Source organism: Ciconia boyciana, chromosome 1 (genome assembly GCF_034638445.1).
Source record: "Ciconia boyciana chromosome 1, ASM3463844v1, whole genome shotgun sequence".
Lineage (NCBI taxonomy): Eukaryota > Metazoa > Chordata > Aves > Ciconiiformes > Ciconiidae > Ciconia > Ciconia boyciana.
In genome coordinates this window covers 103,009,387-103,033,775 of record NC_132934.1, presented here as the reverse complement: position 1 = coordinate 103,033,775, position 24,389 = coordinate 103,009,387, and the positions used below count along the sequence as shown (strand labels likewise).

General features: G+C 50.3%; 1 protein-coding gene across 2 annotated transcripts in view; it reads right to left on the bottom strand.

Moving 5' to 3' along the window:
- IGSF3 (immunoglobulin superfamily member 3) overlaps positions 1–9,500 on the bottom strand; it is a 102,048-nt gene extending 92,548 nt beyond the window's left edge. For both annotated transcript variants that reach the window (XM_072885676.1, XM_072885685.1), the window contains exon 1: positions 9,045–9,500. In XM_072885676.1, the coding sequence (XP_072741777.1) occupies positions 9,045–9,087 (43 nt within the window). In that variant the 5' untranslated portion in view covers positions 9,088–9,500. The remainder of the gene's footprint in view (positions 1–9,044) is intronic.
- Positions 9,501–24,389: the final 14,889 nt, after the last annotated feature.

Here is a 24,389-nt window from a genome sequence, read left to right as displayed (position 1 = left end):
ACCGCTGCAGTAAGAGCTGCCCTTCCTTCACATGGTAGCAAGGGTCCCCTGCCAAGCTCCCTGGGAGCACCCAAGCCAAACCAAACCAACGGCAGATCTGTGTGCATAGTAACTGGCAGTCTTCATCCTTTACTTTTGCAAAGTTACTCCATTTAAAAGATAAATGGGATGATCTCCCATGACTTGCCCCACAAAGGCAGAGGAAGCTGCAGTGGAAGCAAGTTTTTAGCCTCACCTCTCCCACCTTCAGCAGCGGAAGGAGGTGTACGTCCAAGCACATCATAGGAGAGCTCTCGCTATGGAGGGGAAAGGGGTGAACCTGCAGCTGCAGAGGGACCCTGCAGGCACAAGTGGAAAATTCAAGAGGAGGGGATGGGGTGCAAGAGCAGCAGAAACAGTTAAGAACAAAACAAAACTAGGTATCTCAGGCAAGACTTAAACACATGCAAGAACGCAGACAGGGTCCCTCTATACTCTAATGACGATGGCAGTACATGAGAGGCCACCTCTGAACACACCTCTCCTTACATCCAAGCAAGGGGAAGGAGATGGGAGAACGAGCAATGCAAGATGAGAAAAAGGAAGGTGGTTTGGTATCTACATATGAAGATGAGCAGGTAGATTTACACCCACCTTGCTGCCCTTCAGACTCCGGACAACCTCTGCCCCTCTGCAGTACAGGCATCCGAGACTGAACTCTGATCCCTGCTAGCAGGCAGGGCACCTGAAGCTGATCTTGTTCAAGTCCGCTTTATTTACAGCAGAAAGGAGCAAGTGCTTGGTGATTTAAAGCATTTGGCAGCTACACACCCTGGATTAGATTTAACTGCCTGCTAGCTCATGGCATGGGACTGATTAGACATAACAGCTCCTTACATGCCAGTGACCCACGGACTAACTGTGCCGCTGTAACACTGATGGCCAGAATGAATCACAGCAGCTCCAAGTTACACTCACGTGGGCTATGCCCCACGAGCGTAATGGGGTGGCAAGGAGAGGCTGGTCCCATTCACATGGGATAAGCAAGAGAGCTTGTGCAGGTAAGTAACACCATAGAGCTCAAAGTAAAAATCAATTTTCTTATTTTCCTAACACCACGAGTGAAATCAATCAGGGCATAACAACTCTTCCATGCTACGCTCCCAACATGTATAAGAAAAAGCAGCCTGCTTGCTTAATGACAGGAAGCAAAACCTCAGCCCTAACACTGCACTTTTCCTCAAAAAAAAAAAATCCCATGACACCTTTTAAGCCACTCTCTCTACTTCAAGGAACCAAGAGCAGAGACAGAGCAACTTGCCTACAATTATATCACAAGTCAGAATGAAGCACTGGAATTTGCACGCTGTGACTTCTGCTGTAGGCGCCGGATAACACTGCAGGCATAAAGGTCAAACCCTTCAGCAGGAGCTCTTAAGATATTGTCTGCAGGCCACAAGCAGTCAGCAGAAAGCTGGGAGACGGCACGATGCCAGCCCAGTTTCTCTTGGTATCCATGCCCTTCACTGCAAAGCGCCTTAGCACCTGGCAGGGTGGTTAAGCAATCATCCCCTGCAAGACAGAGCAAACATCCCTCCTCCATAACGGGATTAGACAGCAGAGTAGGAAGACGGAGTATGGGAACCTCCAGCAGAGGAAAGCAAAGCTTAACAGCATATTCAGGAGGTGGAGGAAGCTGATGACCAAGAATTGTATTGAGAAGGGAGGGAGCAGAAAGCACTGAGCCAGGGAGATGAAATGATATGGTGAGAGGGGGCAGAGTACTTTGAAAGCACACCGGAGATAAATGCATCCAGATAATTGCTTAGAAGGGAATAAATATTAGTAAGCACTGTAATTACCTTGAACACTTTACAAAGCCGTAAGAAGAAAGGCTGGCACACACACTCATTGGGAGCTCCTATTTCAAGCTAGCAAGAAGGAACCAAGAAGGCCTGACACCCAGGTTGGTAATTTCAGCCTGGCAGCCAGCCACGGTCCTTTGGCTAGATCCTAGGTACTGGGTAACTGGAGTTAATAAGTACCAGATTCCAGCAGTACGGTTTTCCAGAGTAAAGAGCTTCTGGATGACTTCTAGCAACAAGCACCTGCTTTCTCCTGTGGCTCTTACTCAAGGTCCAGCTCCACTTTGAGAGATTTGGAGAAACCTGGGCAGATTTCTGTGTCCCTGGTGATGGTGCTGAATGGAGACAGAAAGATTCATCCAAGTCAAAATCTCAATTTATCTAAGCAGCCGAATCGTGATACCCACACTCTAATGAGAGATCAAAGCTCTTCTTCCCCAGAGAGGCAAACAGAAACCTTTTTGCTTTTTTGGGGCTCATCTTCATCTTCAAGCTCATCTCATCTTCAAGCGTCCTGTTCTCTAAAGGCCTTAGAAACCATCCGTTTCACACAGCAGCCTGGGTCACTGCTGAGCTCCTCTCAGACGCCGGACAGACTTCTAGTGCTACAGAGTCCATAGAAGAATGTATCTACCTCACCCCATGCTCCCAGCTCCCTTTAACAAGCTTATCAACTTCCATACAAAGCCCAAAAGCCATAAAAATGACAGCATGCCTCAGGCAGAGAGATCAGGGATGAAGCAGGGGGGGAAACACAACCACCAAGAAAGCAAACAAAAAAAATCCCCAAAAACCCAGATGCATCACCCATTCCCTGCTATTCCCCTGTAATCATAACAACTCCAGAGGGGAACTCATTTGCCAGGAAGCAAAGCTATCCGTTTTTGTGTGCAGAGCAGGGAACCCCGGGCGAACAACACCAATTCCAGACCCACGCCACTAGTTAAAACAAAACTTAGCAGTGCCACAACAGCTGTACATCAAAACCACCTCCAGCCACGTCACCCTCTGATGAGCTGTTCTGCAACGGCCAGAAAAGCAAAACCCAGAACACCAAACCAAACAATCGGCATTAGAGTAACGCTCGACAGTGCTAATGGCCATGCAGTTGCTTTGTGACATATGCTCTGGATTCGGATGGATTCTACTGTTCCGACAGAGCCAACTTTGTTGCCAGAAACTGCACAGGAATCTCCTTATTCCTGCACTTCAGCAGCAGCCTCAGCCCTTCCTGACTGGCAAAGTCTTACGGCTTCCAAGATCAGAAGAGACAGGAGAAGCGCTAGATGATTTTTCGAGTCCCAAATGGGATCAATAGCTTGGTAGGAAAGGAGAAGTCAGCCAAGAACAGTGGTAAGTACACTGTTCAGGAACAAGAGGCCAAATACAGATGGATCCTCACTATCTCAGTTTCTTTTGTACTCAGGAGTCTTTGATGCTGTAAAAGCTATGGGTGTGGTGGAAGGCCCAGCATTTGGTAGGATCCATCCTCCAGAGCCCGTTCTTATCTATTTTTCTTATCAGTTGGGTTCTTCACCTTCCTTCTCCTCCTAGTGCTTTCCCTTGGCTCCTCTTTTCCCCACTCCTCCACTTAACAGTGGGCCACGTCTTCCTTCCCTGTGGACCATCGCCCAACAAAGAATGGGAAATGGACCTGGAAACACCAAGGAACCACCACCAGCAGAGTAAAATCAGAAAGGAGGAGCCATAGGAGGGTACAGGCAGTGGCTTCAACCAGAAACTGCAGATTAAACACTATGCAGGGCAGAGCAGGCAGCCTCTGTCAGGAGCCGGTAACAGTTAAGAGTGGCTGTGGTCAAGCACTGGACTCACCTCACCCGTTCGGCAGGGCTGAGCAACTGGTCGCACACCCTGGACCCATGGTACCGAGGCCCTGGTGCATGAACAGCAAACTGGGGTAACCCAGCCAAATGAATCCAGCATGCCCTTTAGCCATTGCCTCTGCAGTACCCCCCTTGCCTTGGGCCCCCATAAACATCTGCAGGACCACATGAAAAACAGATCTCCTTTGAAGTCAGACAAGCTCCCCAGTCCCTCTATGTATTTACTGGTTTTGCCGAGTTACTTTTCAATCCAAGCAAGTCCCTCGAACCAGTTCCTCACGTGAGCACCCTGGCCTGCACCCTCCCCTCCCCACGCCAGGCAGAAACCAGCCTAGAACAACTCCCTTCAGGAGCAGCGCTGCTTTTTAGTGTTTGTGCAAGTACCATGCAGCAATAGCACAAGTCCTGAGTGTCAAAGCCTCTCCCTTTTCAAGAAAAGCTTCCCATCACTTAGCCGAGATGGTTTGGTTTTGTGCTCACATTCAATTACTTATTGAAATGTGACTTTAGCAGCAGCTAGAAAGACAAGATTTCCTCTTGTCTCATTGCCATTTGCCAATTAAACCTCCTAACGACAAAAAGCTTACTAACATACATCATTAGAAACATGTTCTTAGTACGCTGATGGAGACAGGGTGAGCAACAGGTTATAGCTGGAAATGACATATATGCCCGCAGACGTCCTAGATCCACCAAAGGCAGCTGCAGATCCAATTTCTTTGCCTTGCAATTTGATCAAACCCCACTTTGTCGAGAAAGGCTCTGATTTAGTCTCTCCATAGCTGATAAGAAACAGACGCTAAACGTCTCCTAACATTTAACCAGAGAACTATTCCTTAAGAGGATTTTATATGACTAGGAAAGAGATGCCAATATAAAAACGGAGTCGCAACCAATTTAGCAGGTTATCATTAAGGAGTATTTAGCAACTTAAAAGCCAGAGGCAAATCACAATACTGCAGTTTTCCAGACACTGGCTGGAGGGCCTAAACGCCCTTGATACCGGCAGGCAACGTCAAATCACGAGCAGAAGATCCCTAGCAACAAGAAGAAAACCCAATTGTGCTTGAAAAGCTTCCCCCTTCCTTTCAGGCAATTTTCCTGGTGCTGTAAGCTTCTGGGCAGGGTCTGCAGATTGCTAACTATCAGACAGCGAGGAGCACTCTTTCAGGTTGTAACACTGATTCGTCAGAGTTAAAGCAACTAAAACACCTCTGGCTTCACACTAGACTGTATAACCTTTAGAACAATGGCTGAATCCATGACTGATTTTGTAGGGGTAAGAAAGAAGCCAAGATACACCGAAAGGATGAACTTCAAAATAAAATAAAAAAAGCAGCTTCCTGGTCGAAAAAAATTCAATAAGCCTCCCAACACAGAAGCGATGCTCTCCTTCCCAAGCTCCCTGTGACCCTCTCTCTCCCACCCCACTCCCCGTGGGTCTGCAGGGCTGTTTATTCTGCCTTTCACCTTATATAATGGGCCTGGTAAAAGTGTTCCAAGTACACATTCGATTTACAATAAAAACTCCTTTAATAAAGGCAGCTAACTTGACGGAAGGTCAACTAAAAGACGACAATTTGCAAAAACCAAAACCTCCTGTGGAAATAAACAGGATTTGCAGGAGCCTCAGGATGTCAGGCAGTCTGGCCAAGACTGCAGGGAGGGAGTCTCCCCGTGAAGAATTACATCTGGGGATGTGCAAGAGCGGAGCCTGCCAGCCTGGCACCGACGGCCGCGGCAGCCTCCCACCACACTCGGGCAACCCAGAGAGCCGGCTGAAACACATGCAGAAATGAGGCAACAGCCAGGGCCATCTGCAGAGCCCCCATCCAACATGTTCCCCAAAAGAAGCAGAGCCACAGCCCACCCCAGCACACACAGGATTGGTCCGGGTCTGGCACCGCACACCATGGTCTAAAGGCAGCAAACATAGGGGTGACGGCAGCTCAATCGGCGTGCAAAACGAAGCTCGCGGCAGAGCACTTCGGGCAGACGCAGATGGAGAAAGCACGATCTTGGCCACCGTTGCTAACAATGCATCGAGGAGCAGATGAGGCGCCAGCAACACTCCTGGGCCGCTAGCTTCGGTAAACAAAAACAACCCGAAACCCTGTGTGTGCAAACACCCACTCTGCAGTTTTCTCCGTCTGTCCCCCTCCAGCCAAGCAGCCTTCAGCTCTAGCACATCTAGGCTTGTGCTTCAGCCACTGTCCCCCTCCAACCCCTGCGCCCGGGCAGGCAGCAGAAGCCCAGGAGGGAGCGATAGCAGAGCACTTGAGCGATAGCAGAGCACTTGAGCGATAGCAGAGCACTTGAGCGATAGCAGAGCACTTGAGCGGCAGTCAACAGCACACTGCTTCTCCCCAGCCAGCACCCCTTCCCCTCCGGGAGACAGGCCTTCAAGATCATCCCTTCTTCCTCCAAGAGTCACCTCTGCATCGTTATTTCACTCAAGTGAGCTGCAATTTCAAGACCTTACGCAGGCTCTACTCCCCTCTAGGAATCGCAAATAAATCACCAATTACTATGCATGAATAGAGAGAGGAAGAGGGTAATGAGTCTATATACGTATATACATATGCAATGTTTGAACACAAAGAGCTGTAAATTGCATTCACAGGTGGTATTCTGGAGACTGCAGGAGACTCAAAGCAGAACTATTCATAAACCAGTCACTGGCATGAATGAATTCAGCATTCCCCAGCAGCCCATTGTGTTTCCTATATATTACACTATAAATATGAGGAGTATCAGACTTTGCATCCCTGCAAATAAGAAGGTAAATCTTGCAACTACACATAGGATTAGCACTGGCTGGCACAAGTATTAATGGTCTCATCGCTGCATGAGGATTATTTACAGCACTTGCTCTATTTTCCCATTTTGTACTTGCTGTGATGAAGTGCCACTTGTTTAAAGAACCCTGTAACAAACACTGCAGCAAGAGGGGAAAAAACAGCAGAGATCTACAAATGTACACCCACATGCCAGATGTGGGTTTTCAAACCCTGGTTTTGCAGTTACTCTGATTCTGGTAGCTAGTTAATGCTTGGTATGTTACATTAAATCATCCACCAGCTCTTTCCATAACCACGATTACTCCTTCAGCAATTCTAATGAGTTTGCAAAAGGATAAGGAAAAAATTGACTTGCATTTCTTTTTCTGCATACTCAACCCATAGTACCTTATCCATATATTCTAGCATTAACATTACTTGTTCAGAAAGCAAAAGTCTTTCTCTAGCCAGTCAGATTTATGTTATGAAATAAGGCTTTTTACCCCAGCCTCTTCCCCACTAAGTCAAAGGACGTCTCAGTTTTACAAACAGCAACTTAAAGCACTTTTGTGCAACTTGAGGCTTTGAGGCACAGTCGCACATCCCCAGTTTTGTTAAAACCAGCAGCTGGGCAAGTGCAGATCAACTGTCTAAAGAAATCCAGGTGAAAAACACCAAGAGAAAACTAAGTCCAGGCATACACATAGTACGCTTTCTACCTTTAAAAACAGCCTCACATTTAACGCAAGGAGGCCAGTACAATGATTTTACAAACTAGATACATCCATGGGATTTGGGGACCATCGAAAAGCAACCGATTCTCCAGGCGATGGAAGATACCTCGCAGCTCATCCCCCTGGGGAGGGCGAAGGCACGTTAGAGCCAGTTTTAGCTCAAACCCAGAAAGCCAGTTCCTGCAAAGCAGAGAGTCGGGGCGGCCTTGGCAGCCGGCCAGGCACCGGGTTAGCACCGACACGGGGTGTACAGTGCAGGCCTGGCAGGTCCCACTTCTGTACTGCTGCGGGAAGCCTTCGGAAAGACGATGCCCTCTGCTGCTATGCCGCCGCATCAGCCAGGCGCGCTTCAGAGCGGCGTGCAAGCAACCGACCGCTCGCTCGCTCCATATTAGGAAGACTTAATCCAGAATGGTGTTATTGTTCTTTAACCGGAGAGACTGAGCGTGCGAAGCCACGGCAGCAAGCGATTGCCATTCATCTACACCCATCTTGCAGGCTACGACAGACTGCCTGTAGTCGCGGAGCAAAGTCACCCTGGATAAACTTAGCTTTAAGGTGGTTTTTTTCAGGGAACCCAAGGAAGAAAGCTACTGGTTAAGGGAAGTTTGAACCCTCTCCAAAGCCATTTCAAAGAGTCATCTCCCTTCCTCTTTCCTAAAGACAGACAGAGAGCACGAAAAACCACATGCACACGCAAATTAGAGGCATGGAGGCACGACTGCAATTCAAGTAAAGATGCTGTTTCCAAATTGGCAGAGCAGGTATGCGACAATTCTCAAGACAGTAAAATTGTCAGCCTTGCTGCTTCTTCCCTCAATAGCATTAATGCCAGCAGAAAATCTTACCAATGAAAAGGCAAATCAAAACAACTCCAAGGTTGCTCTGTACATACACAGGCAGAAAGCAGCGTGAGGGTGGCATGCCGTATTTTCCACAAACGTTCCTATCAACTCATCAGTACTAAGCCAGGCACATGGGCTGCTGCAAAAAACGTAAGAGGCATTTTAATTGTCTCGTATTCTGCTTTTCCCAAATTTGTAGGAAGGGATCTTGCATGGCTACAGCATCTCTCACCCAGCGACGGGATCCCGAAGGACTTCAGAGAGCTGCGCACAGTCAGCCCCTGGGCAGGCACTTGTGGGATGGGACAAAACCACACGTTTAACGGTTCACAGGGTACAAAACGCAGGCAGGAAGAGAACAAGGGACTACAGGAGGAGTTTGGAGAGACAGCACAAAGCAATCAAATTGCATTTTACGAGAGCAGGGACTGCCTTCCCTCCACGTTCCAACGTACTCTTCCAGAGCCAAGAAGACGACTTTGTTTCTGCAGCCTACCTTTCCCCAGGCATCTTCTCTGCCGTCATTGTGCAAGCTCAACACCGACCCGTAACTCCCTACCCTCACGATTCGCCTCCGAGCCGTCCCCCGAGCCCAGCACGGAGCAGCCCCTGGCCGGCCGCTCGCTGCCCCCAGTTGATCCCGGAGCCCGGCGCGGAGGAGATGCCCGTCCCGTCCCCTCCGCTCCTACGCCCGCTCCGGACCCCGCGCCGCGCCCCGGGGCTCGGCGAGGACGGTCACCGAGGCATTGCAGGTGGAGACGAACCCCGAGTTATTTTTTACGGAGAGATATATCTGTTTTTCCCTCTCCCCCCTCCGCCCGCAGGGACAGCGCGGGCAGTGACAACTCCTGAGGGGAGGCGCTGGGTGTTTTCGGCAGGGGTGACCCTCCCGGAAGCCCTGCGAGGGAGGGCACCCGCCGGGGGTCCCGTCCCGTCCCGCCCCGCCCGGGGGACCCCCGTCCTGTCCCGCCCCGTCCCGCCGGCGACCGGCACTTACCGAGGAGGAGCAGGGAGGCCAGCTGCGGCCGCAGGGTCCGCATGGCTGCCGGGGCGCGGGGCGGCGGCCGCCCTTACCTCCCGCCGCGGGGCGCCGCGGGGCGCCGGCTCCCGGGGCAGGCGTTGCGCCGGGCCCGGCGGCACAAAGGGAAGGCGGCGGGGCCGGCACGGGGAGGCGCCAAGGCAGGCGGGGGCATCGCCCCCGCAGCGGGGCGGCCGCCGCGCCTCCCCTCCCCTCCCCGCCGCTCCGCTCCGCTCCCCGCCGCCGCTCTGCGCCGCCGGCTCCTGGGGGAGAGGCAGGCGGCAAGGGAGAAACCGCCTCGTCCACGGCGCGGGAGCAAAAACGCGGGCAAGGGGGGGGCACGAAGCAACAACAAAAAGACCCCACGCCCAAAAGTTATAAATATAAGCGGGGCGCCGCGCCCCCGGCGTGCCCCGGCCCGCGCCGCCCTCACCTGCCCGCCCGCCCGCCCGCCCGCTCGGCGCTGCCGCCGCCGCCGCGGGGTGCCCGGCGCTTCCTCCGCGCCGCCAAACTCCTCCCCCGGCCCGCCCCGGCCCGGCCCGGCCCGCCCCGCCGCCGCCCCCACCCCCACCCCCACCCCCACCCCCGGCGGCGGCTGCCGGGCGGCGGGCAGGGCGCGCTGCGCGGCCGCGGAGCCGGGCAGGGGCCGGGGGTGCCCCCGGCGTGTGGGCGCTGCGGGGACGGGCGTCGGGGACGGCGCCGCGCAGCCCGCCTTTTGGAAGGGCGGGCGTGGGGCTGCGAGGCCGGGGTCGGCGAAGAGCGCAGGGATGAACCGGGTTCCTTTGTTTTAAGGGAGAAGGAGAGTGCTCGGGCGCTCCTCGGAAACCCGGCTTCTTGGGAAACGGCACAAACGCTGCCTTTTGTTCCCATGCAAACCAGAAATAACAGCCGGGCGTTCCAAGTTTCGACCAACTCGTGACCGTCCCGCTGCGATGCGCTGCTACCGAGACCCGAATCCAGGGCCGGTATTAACGCCAGGTTGCCAGATGTGAGCCCTCCCCATGTGCAGGCGCTGCTGCACTTGGGATGCTGCCCAGGTAATCGGCACTACCACGTGTTAACGGCAGAAGTGCATCAAAACTACATCCAGGAAACACTGAAATGCACAAATATGGCAAGACTGGGGACTGGGGTTTACGTTGTTTGTAAATAAAAGATGAATGAGAAAGCCCTTCTCAAGGGCGCAGGTGTTCAAATGTCCTTAAAACCCCCAGGTGCTTGTTTGCTCACAAAAATAAGAGAAGAGGCCAGGAGTGACAGCAATAGCAGAGTGAGGTACCCTCCTAGTGCGCCGACCCTGCAAGGACCCTTTGCAGGAGACCCTTCTGCCTGCACACAGAGTCCCCAAGGAAGTCTTGGAGATGCAAATGCAGGAACCCAACCCTTCTGTGCCCCAGAAAGGCAGAAACCAGCACAATCCCAAGCCGTCTAATAAAAGATGCCAAGTCCTTAGAAGCTGTACCCGGCAGAAGTCAGAAGCTGTCTGTATTACCATATGGACTCGCTTCCCACCATGGCTGTCATGGCAGATGCGTCGGTAGCCAGCTCCTGGTGACCCAGCAAATTCTGTTTCTGCAGGCTAATAATGTTAAGCTGTGCCATTTTCAGAGTGGGAGGTTTAATTTGCGGCTTTGTCATGCTCCCTGAACGGAGGAGCCAAAGAGCAGAATAACCAGAGACGTGAGGGAGGGAAAGGGTTAGCATTGTATTTGCACTGAAAATGAAACTCACGCTTTGGCCCTTAAGCTTTAATTACATCAAGACTGCCTTCAAGTGAGACTTGGAAAAGGAACAGAGGTGATGATAAGAGTTGATAGAAAATACCAGTCTATTTGCCTTTTCTCTTAGGTGATTTGAAGGCTGGAACGTCATCGAGTGTAATATCACTCAACTTGCTCAATGTTTTTCACGTGCAGTCTGCTATTACAAGTCCTCACAGACAAGCCCATGAGTATTTGGAGCAAGCGCTATGGGGCTACTTTGAAGTAAACTTCCAGCATCTTGAAATGGATGCAGGGTAAAGATTGTTTACTCTAATGCTAGCAAAAGAAAAAAAAAAGGCAAATTAAGACATACAGGGCACAGGTAGGAAAAAGCATTTTTTCAGGATAAACTTAATAAAAAGGAAGCATTAAAGCTTGGTGGCAGAAGAAAGCTTTTCTAGATGGCAAGGGATATAGACCACGGACCCACTACATTCCTATATGGACAAATTATTTCAATCTCCAGCTGAAGAGACGGGGAGGAAAACACTGGCATGACGCAGGTGAGCTCCCGGCACAGGTCAGGGACAAGCCGGGAGCAGACCTCTGGTTTCTTGGCTCTGAATACATTGCTTTTGCCAGTGGAGCCTGTCGCGAGATAATTCAAGATGAATTTGGGTGCGTTCTTGCTATTTCCAGGCACTGTGTGACTTCACAGCGTTACGAGCCTAGCAGGAGCATAAAAATACCCTGCAAAAATGTTATCAGAGATTCTCTAAACATTCACATCCTCTTCTCAGAGCTCTTGCAGGGTATTGCATTAATGCATGGTAACAATAAAAATATAAAAAGACCATGGAAATGACATTATAGCATTATAAGATTAATCCAATTCCAGTCAAATTAGATTAGAATAAGAACTGTGTGTGCTAAAGACTATTAATGGGAACCTGTGTTTCAAAAGCTTCATCACCTTTGCGCGTGTTCTCCTCCCTGACCCCAATAATAAAAATAGGTTGGCGTTCACGAGAGCGCCCTTCTTCAGGGGACTTCACAAACAGTCTCTGGCCTTTTGAGGAAAACATTGGCCTCGCTCCTGCATCGGTGGGGAAACTGAGGCTAGGGCTTTCTCAAACCTAGGGAGGCAGCCAGCCCTCCCGCAGGCTTGGCTCCAGCGTTTCGAGCTCCCGTGGTGGGGCTCTGACTCCCTGCGGACGTCCGTCCGCGTGGTTTGTTCACGTGGCTGAATGGGAACAAACACCACAGTCACCTCAAAGACAAAACCATTTCAAGCACAAGGTTACTGTGAAGCAGCTTTCCAGGAAGACAGATCTGGGCTGCCTTGTACTCCCAGCACAACTGAGTCATTCAGGAGCACCATCCTTAGCAGCAGCCACATCATTTTGGTCGGGCCATGCGGTTGCTCTTTGGCAATGGGATCGCTGTAATAGCTGGAGGCAGACGGGTGTGACTCAAGCGATGCCGATGATATACACATTAGGTCGCAACCCACACCGCCGTCTTTCTTGTTGCTCAGTCACTGCCGGCAGTCTGCTCGGGCTTGCTTCCCCGTTGTTCGGCTCGGCAGGCAGGGTTAGAGGCTGGACACTGGCAGCACGGTCTCGGGGTGAAGGGGAAATGATCCTGCATGCTGCCATTTGCTGAGCTGCTCCGTGCTCATACCAAGTCGCAGGCGCTTCCCGTCGGCCTTGCCTTTTCTAGCAGGAGAAGCACAACCCACGGGTGCCTGCAGCCTGGGCAAGGGGCGAGACTGGGCGGCTGCTGTGTGGCCGAGGGCCATCGGCGTAGATGTCTCCCAGACCTCTGGGCTGCCAGAGGCTGCTGTAATACAACAGCTGTGACTGGGAGCTGCATCCTTTGCCCTAGGGAAGCAAAGCGACGTCAACATCCAGACTCCAAGCATGCTGCTTGCCCGATACGCTTCCCGTGACCCACAGATGAAGACTGAAGTTAGACTATTGTCCGGCCCTCAGAGAAAAGGAGTTTGGCAGAAATGCAACATATTTACATTATGGAATAAGAATGTCGGTCCTTCTTCAGGACAAAACACTGCACGCCCCCAAGTACTAGACCCAGTGGGTATTTACCCCACTCCTCTGGTCAGCAGGCGGGGGAGGGAGCAAGGCCCAAGACAGACTTGCAGCCTTTAGATTTTGGAGCAGGGGGTAACCTGCATGGCTAATGGTAACAGAGTACAGCAAAAAGGGGACTGGGCTCAACCAAGCAAGGGAGGTCCCTGTCTTGTTTTCAGCAAGGCAGGAGACTCCTGACTCCTCTGCAAGACAGGAGGAGGGATTTCCTTCCTGTACGGGAGGAAACTAGATACGGGGAAAAAGAGGAGGGGGAGATTTTTTTAACTGCAGTTGCAGGAGTGACTCCCTCCCTGGGAGCAGCGACTCCGGCCAGAGCTGGAGGACAGTTTAAAAGGCTGTATCGCTCAGAGAGGGGGTGTGCATCCGCATCTCCCTCCTCTCAGAGGCCACCTGAGTGTTTCAAATTGAGCAATCAGAAATCAAACCATCCAGAAACAGAAAGCACTTTAAAAAAAACTTGTCCCATGTGATTCGCCCAAGATCAAGCAACACAACGCACAGAACTCAGGGTCTTCTGGCTACTCCAAGATGTGCTTGGGGGAAGGTCACAATCAGGTCACAGCTCCTCTGCCACATTGTGAAAGGGAGAGGAGATGCACCTAGAGCTCGGGGCTAAAGCATGGAGGAATGGCCAGAACCATTTAGTTTGACTGAAACATTGCCTAAAACATTTTCTCCAGACCTTATTTACACTGCAAAGTTTTGAACATCAGCTTCACCCAGAGGAAAAAGAAGATATTTATATTTAATGGCCAACATTTAAGCTCCTTTAAAATGAGCTGAGAGGTTGCAGTTGGAACCGAGAGAAAATCGAACTGCTCTGGCACAAAGCAGCAGTGCTGCCATTGCAGGGAAGCTGGCATCTGTAACTCGACTGAGGTTTTGGGTCTAGCTCAGCCGAGATTGCACCCCAGGACCAGTATGCCAGTCCGCGGATGGCACCAAGGCAGTTCACAGGCAGCCCCGTGGATGTGAAGGAATTCCCATTTGTGTGCCCTGGGCAGAGGGATGAGGAGACGGAGAAGGAGGGAGAACAAAAAAACCCTCTTTAAAGATAGATCGACACATTTCCAGATTTTCAGGACATCTGTCAGCAAGCCCCAGAGTGTATGGCAGCTAATCCCTTTGCAGATTTTCTTTTAACTGTTGCTTGACAGAAGAGTATGCCAATTTTTTCACAAACATCCCTATGTCTGAAGTTGCGCTCCACCTGAGGTTATGATCTATCTGCAAGGAAAAACATTATACTACCAGCTTGGGAAATGACATTAGGAAAATATCTCACTGACAAACATGCAGCGGCTTCCAGCTTTGCAGTATGTGCAGAGCAAAAGATGTTTCCTCAAGATGAAGAAGGCCAGAGGCGAGGCAGCTGCCTGACTAGATAACCACAGTGCTCGCACCTTCTCCAACACCCCTGCCGGCTGCCGGCTCGGTTCCCGGGTTGGGCAAAGCCAGTGCAGGGGAGAGGGCTGGTGCTGCAGGGCTGGGCTGACGGTCAGCTATGGCTTCAAACCCCTGCTAGAAAGCTGCAGAAGTCCTCCTGTATGTCCCCTCCGGACACAGCTGGAGCAGCAATGCAACTTGGTGCACACTTCAGGATCTGCGAGAGCAAAGAGCTAGAATAATGCAAAGCTTCATTTGTTTCCAACTTACTTCTCAAACTCGGTGTTTTGTGGAGTTCAGCTGTTGCATCGTTCATCTGCTGAGAGCAGGCAGAAAGCAGTCCATAGACTGTTCTTCTTCTAAAGTGTCTTGGTCCTGACGTGGGCATGCACAAATTACAGGGGCAGAGCGCCCTTCGGTGCCAAGAGGACTGGGCTCATTAAGCAGGGATGACACAGGCAAGGCCCCAGGTACTCCTCAGCAAGCTGCTGTAGGCTCTGCTCTGCGGCCAGCCAGACCTGCAGCTGCTGCTGGGACCTTCCAAGCTTCTGTAGGCTCTGTCTGAAGTACACGCAGGAATGAACACATTGTTTTTCTGCTTTCTAATCCTACCTACCAAAACCAAGCTCAAGTCCCAGTTTTGTGATGTTCTGCCGGTTAATTCAGACCTCCCCATGCTTTGAGCGTGTGCCAGAATAATGCGAGTGAGTAAAAGCTTGACTCCAAGCCTCATGATTACTGATGGAGAAGCAGTTTATCTTTGTTTTCTTTCTCCCAGGGAAAAGTGACATAGAAAAATGGGCAAATGGACATTTCCATTATCAACCTTTTTCAATGGCAACGAGCAAAAAAATGGATGTTTCAGCAGTAAAAATAGAAAAAAAAATCACCTTTGCCAGTACACTTTTAGCCTCCCATCCCACAAGACTTTCAGCTCCTGGTTGCACTTCACATTTTTCCACAGAATCATTTTGAGGAAAGAAAATCTATTTCCTGGCCCGATCTAACAATGTGAGACTCTTTGGGTGTGTCTAAATTCTTTCTAACCAGTCCTGGGCAACTGTACAAAAAAAAAAAAAAGCAGTCTCTCAGCTGCTGTCATTTATCTTAAAACATTTCTTTCATCCAGTTAGCTATGATAAGCACTTTGATTGTTACTCTGGAAGAAATATGTAATCATTAGGTTTCAGAGTCCACACCTTAATTTCTGTGATTGAAGCCAATTCAAACCTCTCTCAGTATTGGCCTGACAGCAAGATAGCAGCTGATACTGGAAGAGAGCAGCAATTCTGCTTGCATTTTGCTGTGGGCGTTGGTCATAACCAAATGATTTGGGACTCATCTAGGAGGGAGAAGTCCAGGATGCCATGCCCTTACTCCCAGGATTGTTTTGCATTTTACATTTAAGAATCGTTATATAAACCCTAAAATATTCATGACAGCAGGAATGAAAGCCCAGGAGTCTCACCTTCTACCAAGGTTCCTGAATGTTAAATTACGAGACTTGCTCCCCCGTTCATCCCCTCTACCAGCTTGTTCTCTTTCTCCCTCAGCATTTCATCTCCCACTCCAAGGAGCACACCTCCATGGGGTTACCATTCCCAAACAGAGCAGGCTTTGCTATCTTGCTTCCAACCCGAACTGAAAGCACACAGCACAGGCAGCCAGCTACCTGCCTGCAACACAAGCAAGCAATGAATGGCTTCTCTACTACTCTGCAAATGACTCATCGCCTCCAAGTTTTCAGCTCCCAGAGTCTCCCGAGGGAGGCAACAGGTTTGTGCATTAGCGCTGCAGCCAGGTATTTTAAATTAGTGCACTGGCAGAGCAGACACTGCCCCTTCTCCTTGCCATGAGCTATAGGTAGGAGCTTGCCCAAGCATCCATGTGCTGCCCTTACAACAGAGCAGGCAGGCCTGCAGATGGAAAAGCAAACCTACACCCCCAGAACAAAATGGAGTCAAAAGCCCTTTCCAGGGAACCAGGAATACCTCTCTCCCCGTCCTCTTTACCATCACCCCCTTAAATTCTGTGCAAATGAGAAACTGCGTTGGGGACAAAGCCACTGGTTTCAGTATGGAGCAGGGGGGACCTTGGTTCACTGCTTTCCATCTTGCCCACCTGACAATATCTTGCACCCCCAGAGGCATCATGCCTGGGGGAGGCGAAGGGGTCATCCTGCTCCAGGGCTTCCTCAGCCCTCTTGGCTGAGCCTGCCGGCAACGTGCCCATGAAACGTCAACAGCCAGCACGGTTTTGTGCCGATTCTTCACTTCCCAATGCCACTCACTTGCGTGCTGGGAAGAGCTCCTCCACCACACGGGTGATGTGATATTTGCTGCTCAAGAATAAGGAAAAAATAGCTTCCCGTGTCTGAAAGCTTGTTTGGTGTCGTACCCCCCCACACACCCTGCCACTTCTTCACAGAGGCCCTGGCCGTGGGGAGGAGGGAGCCCAGGCAGCCTTCTGCTGCTGCCCTCGCCACGCTCTGCCTCCTGCCCCGGCAGCGGCCGCGTCGCTGGAGTCGAGGCGGGCGCAGGGCGAAGCTGGGAGAAGAGGCAACAGGTTTACAGGATGCTTATTGCCAGACTGATTTGCTGTCCTCAGCAATTTGCTGCCTGAAAGCAACTGCTGTGACTAAAGCTGGCCCTGATACAGACGGTTACCAAATCCTAGGGATATTATCTTACTCCCACTTTACCCTGATGGAAAAGACAGCTTAAGGAAGAGAACAGGAGAGAACTGAGGTCACGGGTTCCCCCGAGGCAGGATCCGGTCGTGGCCCCTTCACAAACACCCAAGGGATGCCGGCTTTGGCTCGCTATCAGCCAAATCACCCTGGCCAGCCAGCGTGGACAGGTTTTTGTCTGCAGCGCTGGAGCCATCCAGATCATCCTGCCCACGTGGAAATGTGATTTAGAGCAGGGCTGGAAACCGAAAATCTGAAACGTTGCTCCAGTAAAACATATGCCAGATTCCCTTGCTAACGTCCCTTGACAGATAAGCTGTAGCAGAGCCTTCTTCCCCAGGGGAGAGGGGGAACCGTCACTTGCCCTAAAAAGGCTTATGGCTCCAGCCAGTGGAGTTCACCAGCTGCTGTTTGAGAAGAGCCGTTTGCTCTGCTTTGTTTTCTTTCGAGCGCTGTTTGAATTCCTCTGCAGACACGCGTTTCAGGCTGGAGCTAACACTGCGAGGGGCGGCCCGAGCCGAGGAAGGAGTGTCATCTGCTGCCTGGTCGCCAGCGCCAGCCCCCAGCCCAGGGGGGACAACAGAAATGGCAGCAGCCGGCCCCAGCAGCCGGGACGAGGTCGGCCCGACCCCTGAGCTCTAACCTCGGCTTTCCTCCTGGCTTGCTTTAGGATAATCATCTAGCTACTGCACCCCTCTTTGCCTTGGTTTCCACCCCAGTAGGAAAAAGTAATGCTCGCTGCAGTGTTTCATGAATTTTCTGGCAAGCACGCCTGCCAGAAGAGGAAGAGCTGCCAGTACCTGCACTAGCACTCGGACCAGGCTGCATGGACGCAGAGACAGACCTCACCTGAGAGGTCTCGAGAAAGCCAAGAAAGACCAGATTTGGTATCATTATATTCCTGAGACAAAAAACAATGAGAAAAAAATCCCCAAAGCACTCTGTTAGCAATACAGCAAGATGGGATTTTTGCACGTGTGTCGCAGGCCAGCGGCAGCGCCGGAGAAGGAGCAAGGCAGGAGTTTTGCAACCTGGTTATAAGCTAGCTCCACTTTCACCTCAGCAGTCAAATACAACGGCATTATAACACAAGCATGGTGTCATCATGTTATTTCACAATTCACAGGGATGGGATGGTCCTTACCATTCATAAGAGTAAGCTTCCTTGTACCAGCAGGACATGAGTCGCCCTGTTTCTGGGGAATGGGGTGATTTTGGAAGCTGTCATAGTTCCTAGGAGCAACAGGCATGGACCGGGGCCCCCGTGCAGGTGGGGCAGAGAAGGGAAGAGGAAATGCCCTGGTTCACAGTTATCGATTGGTAAGCAAAGCAACAGCAGATGGATGCGGATAGAGGAGCAGTAAGAAGCCATGAGGCAATGTTAGTCATCGTGATTAAGCCACAAGAGTGTCTACATTTGCAGTTATTTAGTTTACTTGTTTGCAGACACACGACACGAACTGAGAGGAGATGTGAAAAGGGATGACAACAGAGTATTGTGGATGTCCACAGAGGTCTCCTCCCTGGCAAGAATGGTCGTACAGGTACAACCCAACAATGGTTGCGTGAAGAACTGCGAAGGGAAGGCTGGCACAGGCCTCCATGCCTCCCAAGTTATTTGGAAAAGGGCAGCCCAGGAACAGCTGAAGAACTGTGAAGGGGTGGGAAGTCAAGGCAAACGAGGGAGAGCCAAAAAGCCAAGCACAAGGGGGATGACCCAGACCAGCATCATTCTGAGGGGTGTCTTCAGAGCTCCCCTGTCAAGGCCGGAGGAAAAGGCGCTGGCCGTTATGAGATGTCAAGAGTCTGGATAAGCGTTTCAGCGTGCAGATGACTAGGGAAGACTGCACATCAGCAACGTGATACGAGACAAGGTTGTGTGGATGGGAAGACAGCAAGGCAGCCAGGGTGGAAGGACCAGGTGCACGGTGGCCCTGAGTGCAGGCCATGTGGTGTCGTGTGGGGAGACTATGAAAGGCATCGGTGGGGAGGACTGTGGTCAAGAACGGGCTGGTGTTAGCTTTGCTGAGCTTGAGCTTCTGACAGCCATCCATAAAGAAATTTCTTGGACTAAAGAAGATGGATGTAAAGATGAGACACAGATTGACTTGTGTTCAGCGTAAAGGGAGTGGTTGGATTTTTGTTGGTAGATGAGGCTGGGGAGCTGAGACAGGTCCTGTTCTACCCTCTCAAAGAGGCAAGATAGTTGTTGAGGAAGGAAGGTGGCAACCTGAAGGGTAGTAGGTTTACTCAATCTCCACAACAGCATTTCCACCTGAGGTGCCCTGCAGGGCCTGAAATGAAAGTGCCTATGTTGAGAGAGAGAAGGAAAAACTACAAGAGTGGGATGCACAGCTCCATATTTTGTGTATCTTTCCCTCTCTCGCAGGTCCGTCAGCAGCAGCCCTGCAGCAGGTACATCCTGAAAAGAACAGCAGCTATCCTTCGCCTTCAGCACACAGCGGTCCTACATCTGCTCGGTGAAACCACCAGCCCTCTTGCCGGGCAGCACATGCATCAAGTTTTGCAGGATGGGGCTTGGAACAGGATGTAGTGGGATACGTGTTAGGAAGGACTCATGACACTGAGCTATCCCATTTGCAGCATGGACCTCGCAGTCCTGCCAGACAGAAAGCAGCATAACTTGGTAGAGCTTCCCAGAAGGGAAATTACAGTCCAAATGTTTTCTGCATAGGAAATCCAAAAGAAGAAGGAAAAAAAAAGAAGCCCTTATCTATATTTATAAGATGAAGCTTTTCCTACATGAATAAACCTCTTAACACATTTTTCTGGGTGCTGAGGTTATATATTTAATAGGTTTTTCTGGTATCACTTAAAAGTAGATCACCACTATGCAATGACGCCTGCCACACTCTTTTTCTGGCATCCTCACTAGCTCCCTTCACCCGTGCCCCCAGTAACTAGAGCACCGTGTGTTATTCTCACCAGACTGCGAGAGAGGATTTTTCCTTTACTTAGGAACTTTTGCTACAGAGCTGCTTGCTCACCTCCTTTTTTTGGTCCTCCATGCTTTCTTCTTTCCAACTTAACAAAGAACAGAGGAGACGCTCTCCAGAAGAGAAGGGAAAGCACATACCCCACTGAAACCCTCCTCCTAGCTCTTCATTATCATCCTGGGGCTGCAGATCAGCTATTCTGCCCTCGAGTGCAAAGCACGGGTAGCAGAAACGTGCACAGGCCTCCAGTCAGCCTCAGTGCAAACAAGAGCCCGGCCCTTTTGCCGTGGGCAGTGTGGCTAACACCTTTATTGCACCTTTACAGAAGTTTATAGAGCAGTGGAAAAGCAAGTAGCTGCCTTATCAGCATTCCCAGGTTTTTCCACTCCCTACTCTTTAACTACCTCCTTATCCAGAGAATAGGTCTCGAGGCCCCAGGAGCCCTTCCTGTGCATCGCTTGCTTCCCCGTCCAGATGAGTGCTCCAGCACAAGCATTCTTTCGAGCAAGGCCCTGCAAATTACTGATGGACATATTAAAGTATATAAACCAGGTCCCGAAGAGCTAAACCCTGCAGGACTATCTCACCCCTGAGCCGAGACTACTTTGGTTTCCTCCTTCCTAGTCCCCGCAGCTCTGCATTGCAATGCAAAGAGCAGAGCTCTTTTGCACGGCAGAAAACTTTAATGGGAGAGATGTTGGCTGTAGGTAACCAAAGAGAGAGCTCATCCATCGTGTGCAGGGCCAGCTCTGTGGAGTAAGTGCTTTGTAACCAGTACACTCCTGATTTCCACTTTTCAGACTTGGCATTTGGACTTTTGTCTAACCTCTTTCCCCTTTCTGCTATGCTGTGGGCAGAAGTATCATTTTGTTGCTTTATTGTCTCTCACCTCCTTATTAAATACAATAAGTTAAAACCTCTGCCTTTACAGCTATCTCTCAAGAGGGAAGAAGTGAGTTACTGTGGTGTCAGTCCTGTGTTCCTGACCTAGGAGTAGAAAAATTGTGGGACTGCTGTCTTTTGCCTCTGCAAGGAATAAATATCTTGCACTGATTCTTAAGCTGTAGCTCACTGTAGACTCCTCTCTGTTTCCTCCATCCACTTCCCACTCTTTAGGACAAAATAACTGCCTCTTCATCTCAAGAGATTTATCTATTCACTTTCGTGCATGGACAGAAAAAACATTTCTTCCCCCGCAACAATGCAGCTAACTCTGGGGTAGAGCATGACAGCTATTTCACAGCACAGAAGGAGTGGCAGGGAAAATGCAGTTGTTTTTGCCTGCAGAGATGGAACAGCAGATTGGAATGGCAAAAACTGCAATTTAACTGGAACCTTGAGAAATCCTTCACGGTTTTCATAATTTAGCCCAAAGAAAAAAACCTGCCTGTAAAGGCTGGATCGCCGAAGCACGGGCTGAGTCAAAGGGAAGGGCTCTGTTTAGTGAAGTACAACACTATCTACCATAGCACCCACATATTTCTTAGAAGTCTTTTCATCTGCCTCGTGAGTAAGCCCATTTCTGCTTACTTGTGCAACCAGGCAAGCTCAAAGGCAGGAGCACAAGGGTTGCAGGTGAAATAGCAAAGGTGTGGGTCGCTGCTCCTTCGCATGACCCAGATGCAGCTCACAAGGCAGCCATCTCATCTTACCTGATTAGGGGGTGTGATACTCGTGTGAGAGCTGATCACAAGCACTTTTTCTCCTGGTATTATTTCTGACAGGTAGGCATTAGCCAACACTTCCCCTTCCCCCCACCATTTCCCTGCCCAAACCTGCTCCAGAAAATGAAAGCTTCAGCAGAACTGTATCCCCACCAAAGCTGGTTCAGGGACTGCGCCTGACTGAGAGCACAGTAAGGTGAAAGTGCCCAGGTATCACAGTGATTAGCTCAATATAATTATGTGCTCAAGACATTACAGATAATTTGGGGGTTCTGAGCTTCTGATCAAGCAAAAGCAAACCCTCTCTACACTGGTAAGAGTGGAAGGTCAGGACATGAGAGAGGTAGGTTAGTTAAGCAAAAATCAGCCCTCAGCGGGACCTCATATATCAATGTTATTCACGTATACAGTAGTAAATAGAGTAGATGTTCTGTGCATATCCTCAAGGAGAAATCCAGCTAACAGCCCTGCGCTCTCCCTGCCTGCCACCTTCACTCTCTGCTCCTGCGGTGGGAGGCACACCGGGAATTACACACAAACACATCTCCCCATGACACTGGGAGCCAGAAGGGGGAATATGCTCCTCGATTTTGCACAACAGCAGGAGTCCCAGCTCCTGTACAACTCAGAGGAGCACTGTACATCCTTGCTCTTCCTGATAATGTCTCTGTGGTCCCAGCCTCCTTCAGTGGCCAGCAGGAGCAGGGTGGTGAATGTCTCTGCTGGAGCTAATTTTCAGTGCAGCATGCTTCTCTGCCCAGCAGCTTCATGCAGCACGGTACCAAACATCTACCGCACGAGAGCGGATTGGCAGAAACACACCATGCAACAGCTCAGAGTTATCGTCTCATCCCCAAGCATGGCTATTCTGCTTTTCATATCATGGTCCTAGCTCATAGTCCTGGCTCTTGCATGTTACAGCACAGGGCTGTGTGAGAGGGCTCCCAGGAGACAAAGCAAAAGATCGGGGGACGCCTGGGGATCGGGGGATGTTATAAACAAAATCTGAAGACTCAGAAAGGCAGACACCTCTCCCACTGCCAGAAATCTGCTCTAGGGAAGATGCAGGATGCAACTTCCAGTTACTTCCAAGCCATGTGTGCCCTCTCTCCAGCCCTGGCCATTTTTTTTATTCATTTGCCTGGAAGTATTTTGCAGCAGAGGTCTCTGACTGAGCAAAAGAGGCTGGATCAGAATCGAAAGAGTGACTGTTGCATTATGCAGCATCCAGTCACAACAAGGGAATTAGATTTTGATCTGCTTGCTGAAGTTTGCTATTTCTGTGCTGGTACCTGGTGGTCAATTCGTTGCCAACATCTGTATAACATCAAACATTTGCGTCCATATGGAGAATGTATAATTAAAGCTTGCTGCATACAACTGTGAAAATTTTCTCATATCCTCCCCAAATTGCACTGCAACCCCCAGATGAGGGCTGGGAGCCAAAATAGAAAAAGTCTGGCATAAATATTTAACTAACTTGAGATACGTATTCCTCAACTATTAGCTAATTATTTTGTGCCAGCCGTAAATGGCAATTGGTTCATTAGCACAGGACACACAAGGATGCTGCAGGTTGGACACATAAGTGGGAAATGAAATGTGACTCCATGCTAATTAATATTAATGAATGGATCAAGAACCAACATCTCTTTGAAAATATGAGCTCAACAGGAGCCCGAGTGTGATTCATTATGATTATTGCTGGGGTGACAACCATTACCAATCTCAGAAAAGCCTCTATTTCATGTGGCATCTCTTTGGGGAGGACTTAATTGGCTTCTGGAAGAAGTGAGGATGAACAGGGGAGGTGGTTTCAGACCATCCTGCAGGTATGTGTTTGATTATCACCCTGGAATAGGAGTAATAGTAACAATTCCTTTTGTGTGTGTGCGCTGAGGTTCTCTTGCTTCGGTTGGCTTGCCGAGGCAATAGCTGTAGCCTGCTGTCAAAACCCTGCTGTACTTATTCCTGTCCCTCCAAACTCAGTCCTTTCTTTCAGCCCTCAGTCCCTCTTCCTCCGAACTCGGTCCCTTCTTCCCTAGACACCACCCACTTTGCTGTTGTTTCAGACTGCCTTGGCAGCCAGCTAGCTCAGCTCCAAGGCCTTGTACCTGAATTGAGTGTGTTTCGCCTGGGGAGGAGAAAGTTTGTCCTCTCTTTCACACAGCATCTCCCTGGGATGTGCTCACCATGGCGCCAGGGGGAAGTCTGGATGGCTACCAGGGCAGTTTTCTTCCTTAGCTAACATACAGCCATGTGATAGGAATTGCCACACAGTTCTGTCCCCTTAATTCAAGTCTATGTGGGTTGCTCTCCATTCCTGAAACACGCTAAGGCATTACCAGAAATGTTTATCCTCACATGGAGATCTTGAACAATCATCATTTGGTAGGCAGGTGCTTTGCTTAGCTATCATGTCTGTACATCACTTGGCTCTAGCATTGAGCGCCTGTGCTGATAGATCTGCAGCTTTAGCAGGGCTCAAAAGGAAATGCTAGACCCTCTTTCTTTGGTTAAGGCTGTTCAGTAAAGGAAAAGGTCTCCAAGTTGGTTTCTGCCCTTGAAGCAGCTCCTGAGCTTGCATTGTTATATACATGGGGAAGTATACTGGGTTCTTGGATTGCATCGATCTTTTTGCTACCTAGGAATTACCACTCATCCCATCATTCACCAACTGTTTCTCTGCTGTGTTCTCCATTTCTCAGTCAATTTTCTACTAACAGCCGACTAGTCCACCAGCTAATTTCCCTCCGGTCTTGAACAAACATCAGCAAAAATCAGCTGAAGCTGAAAGCCTGGTGCTGCTTT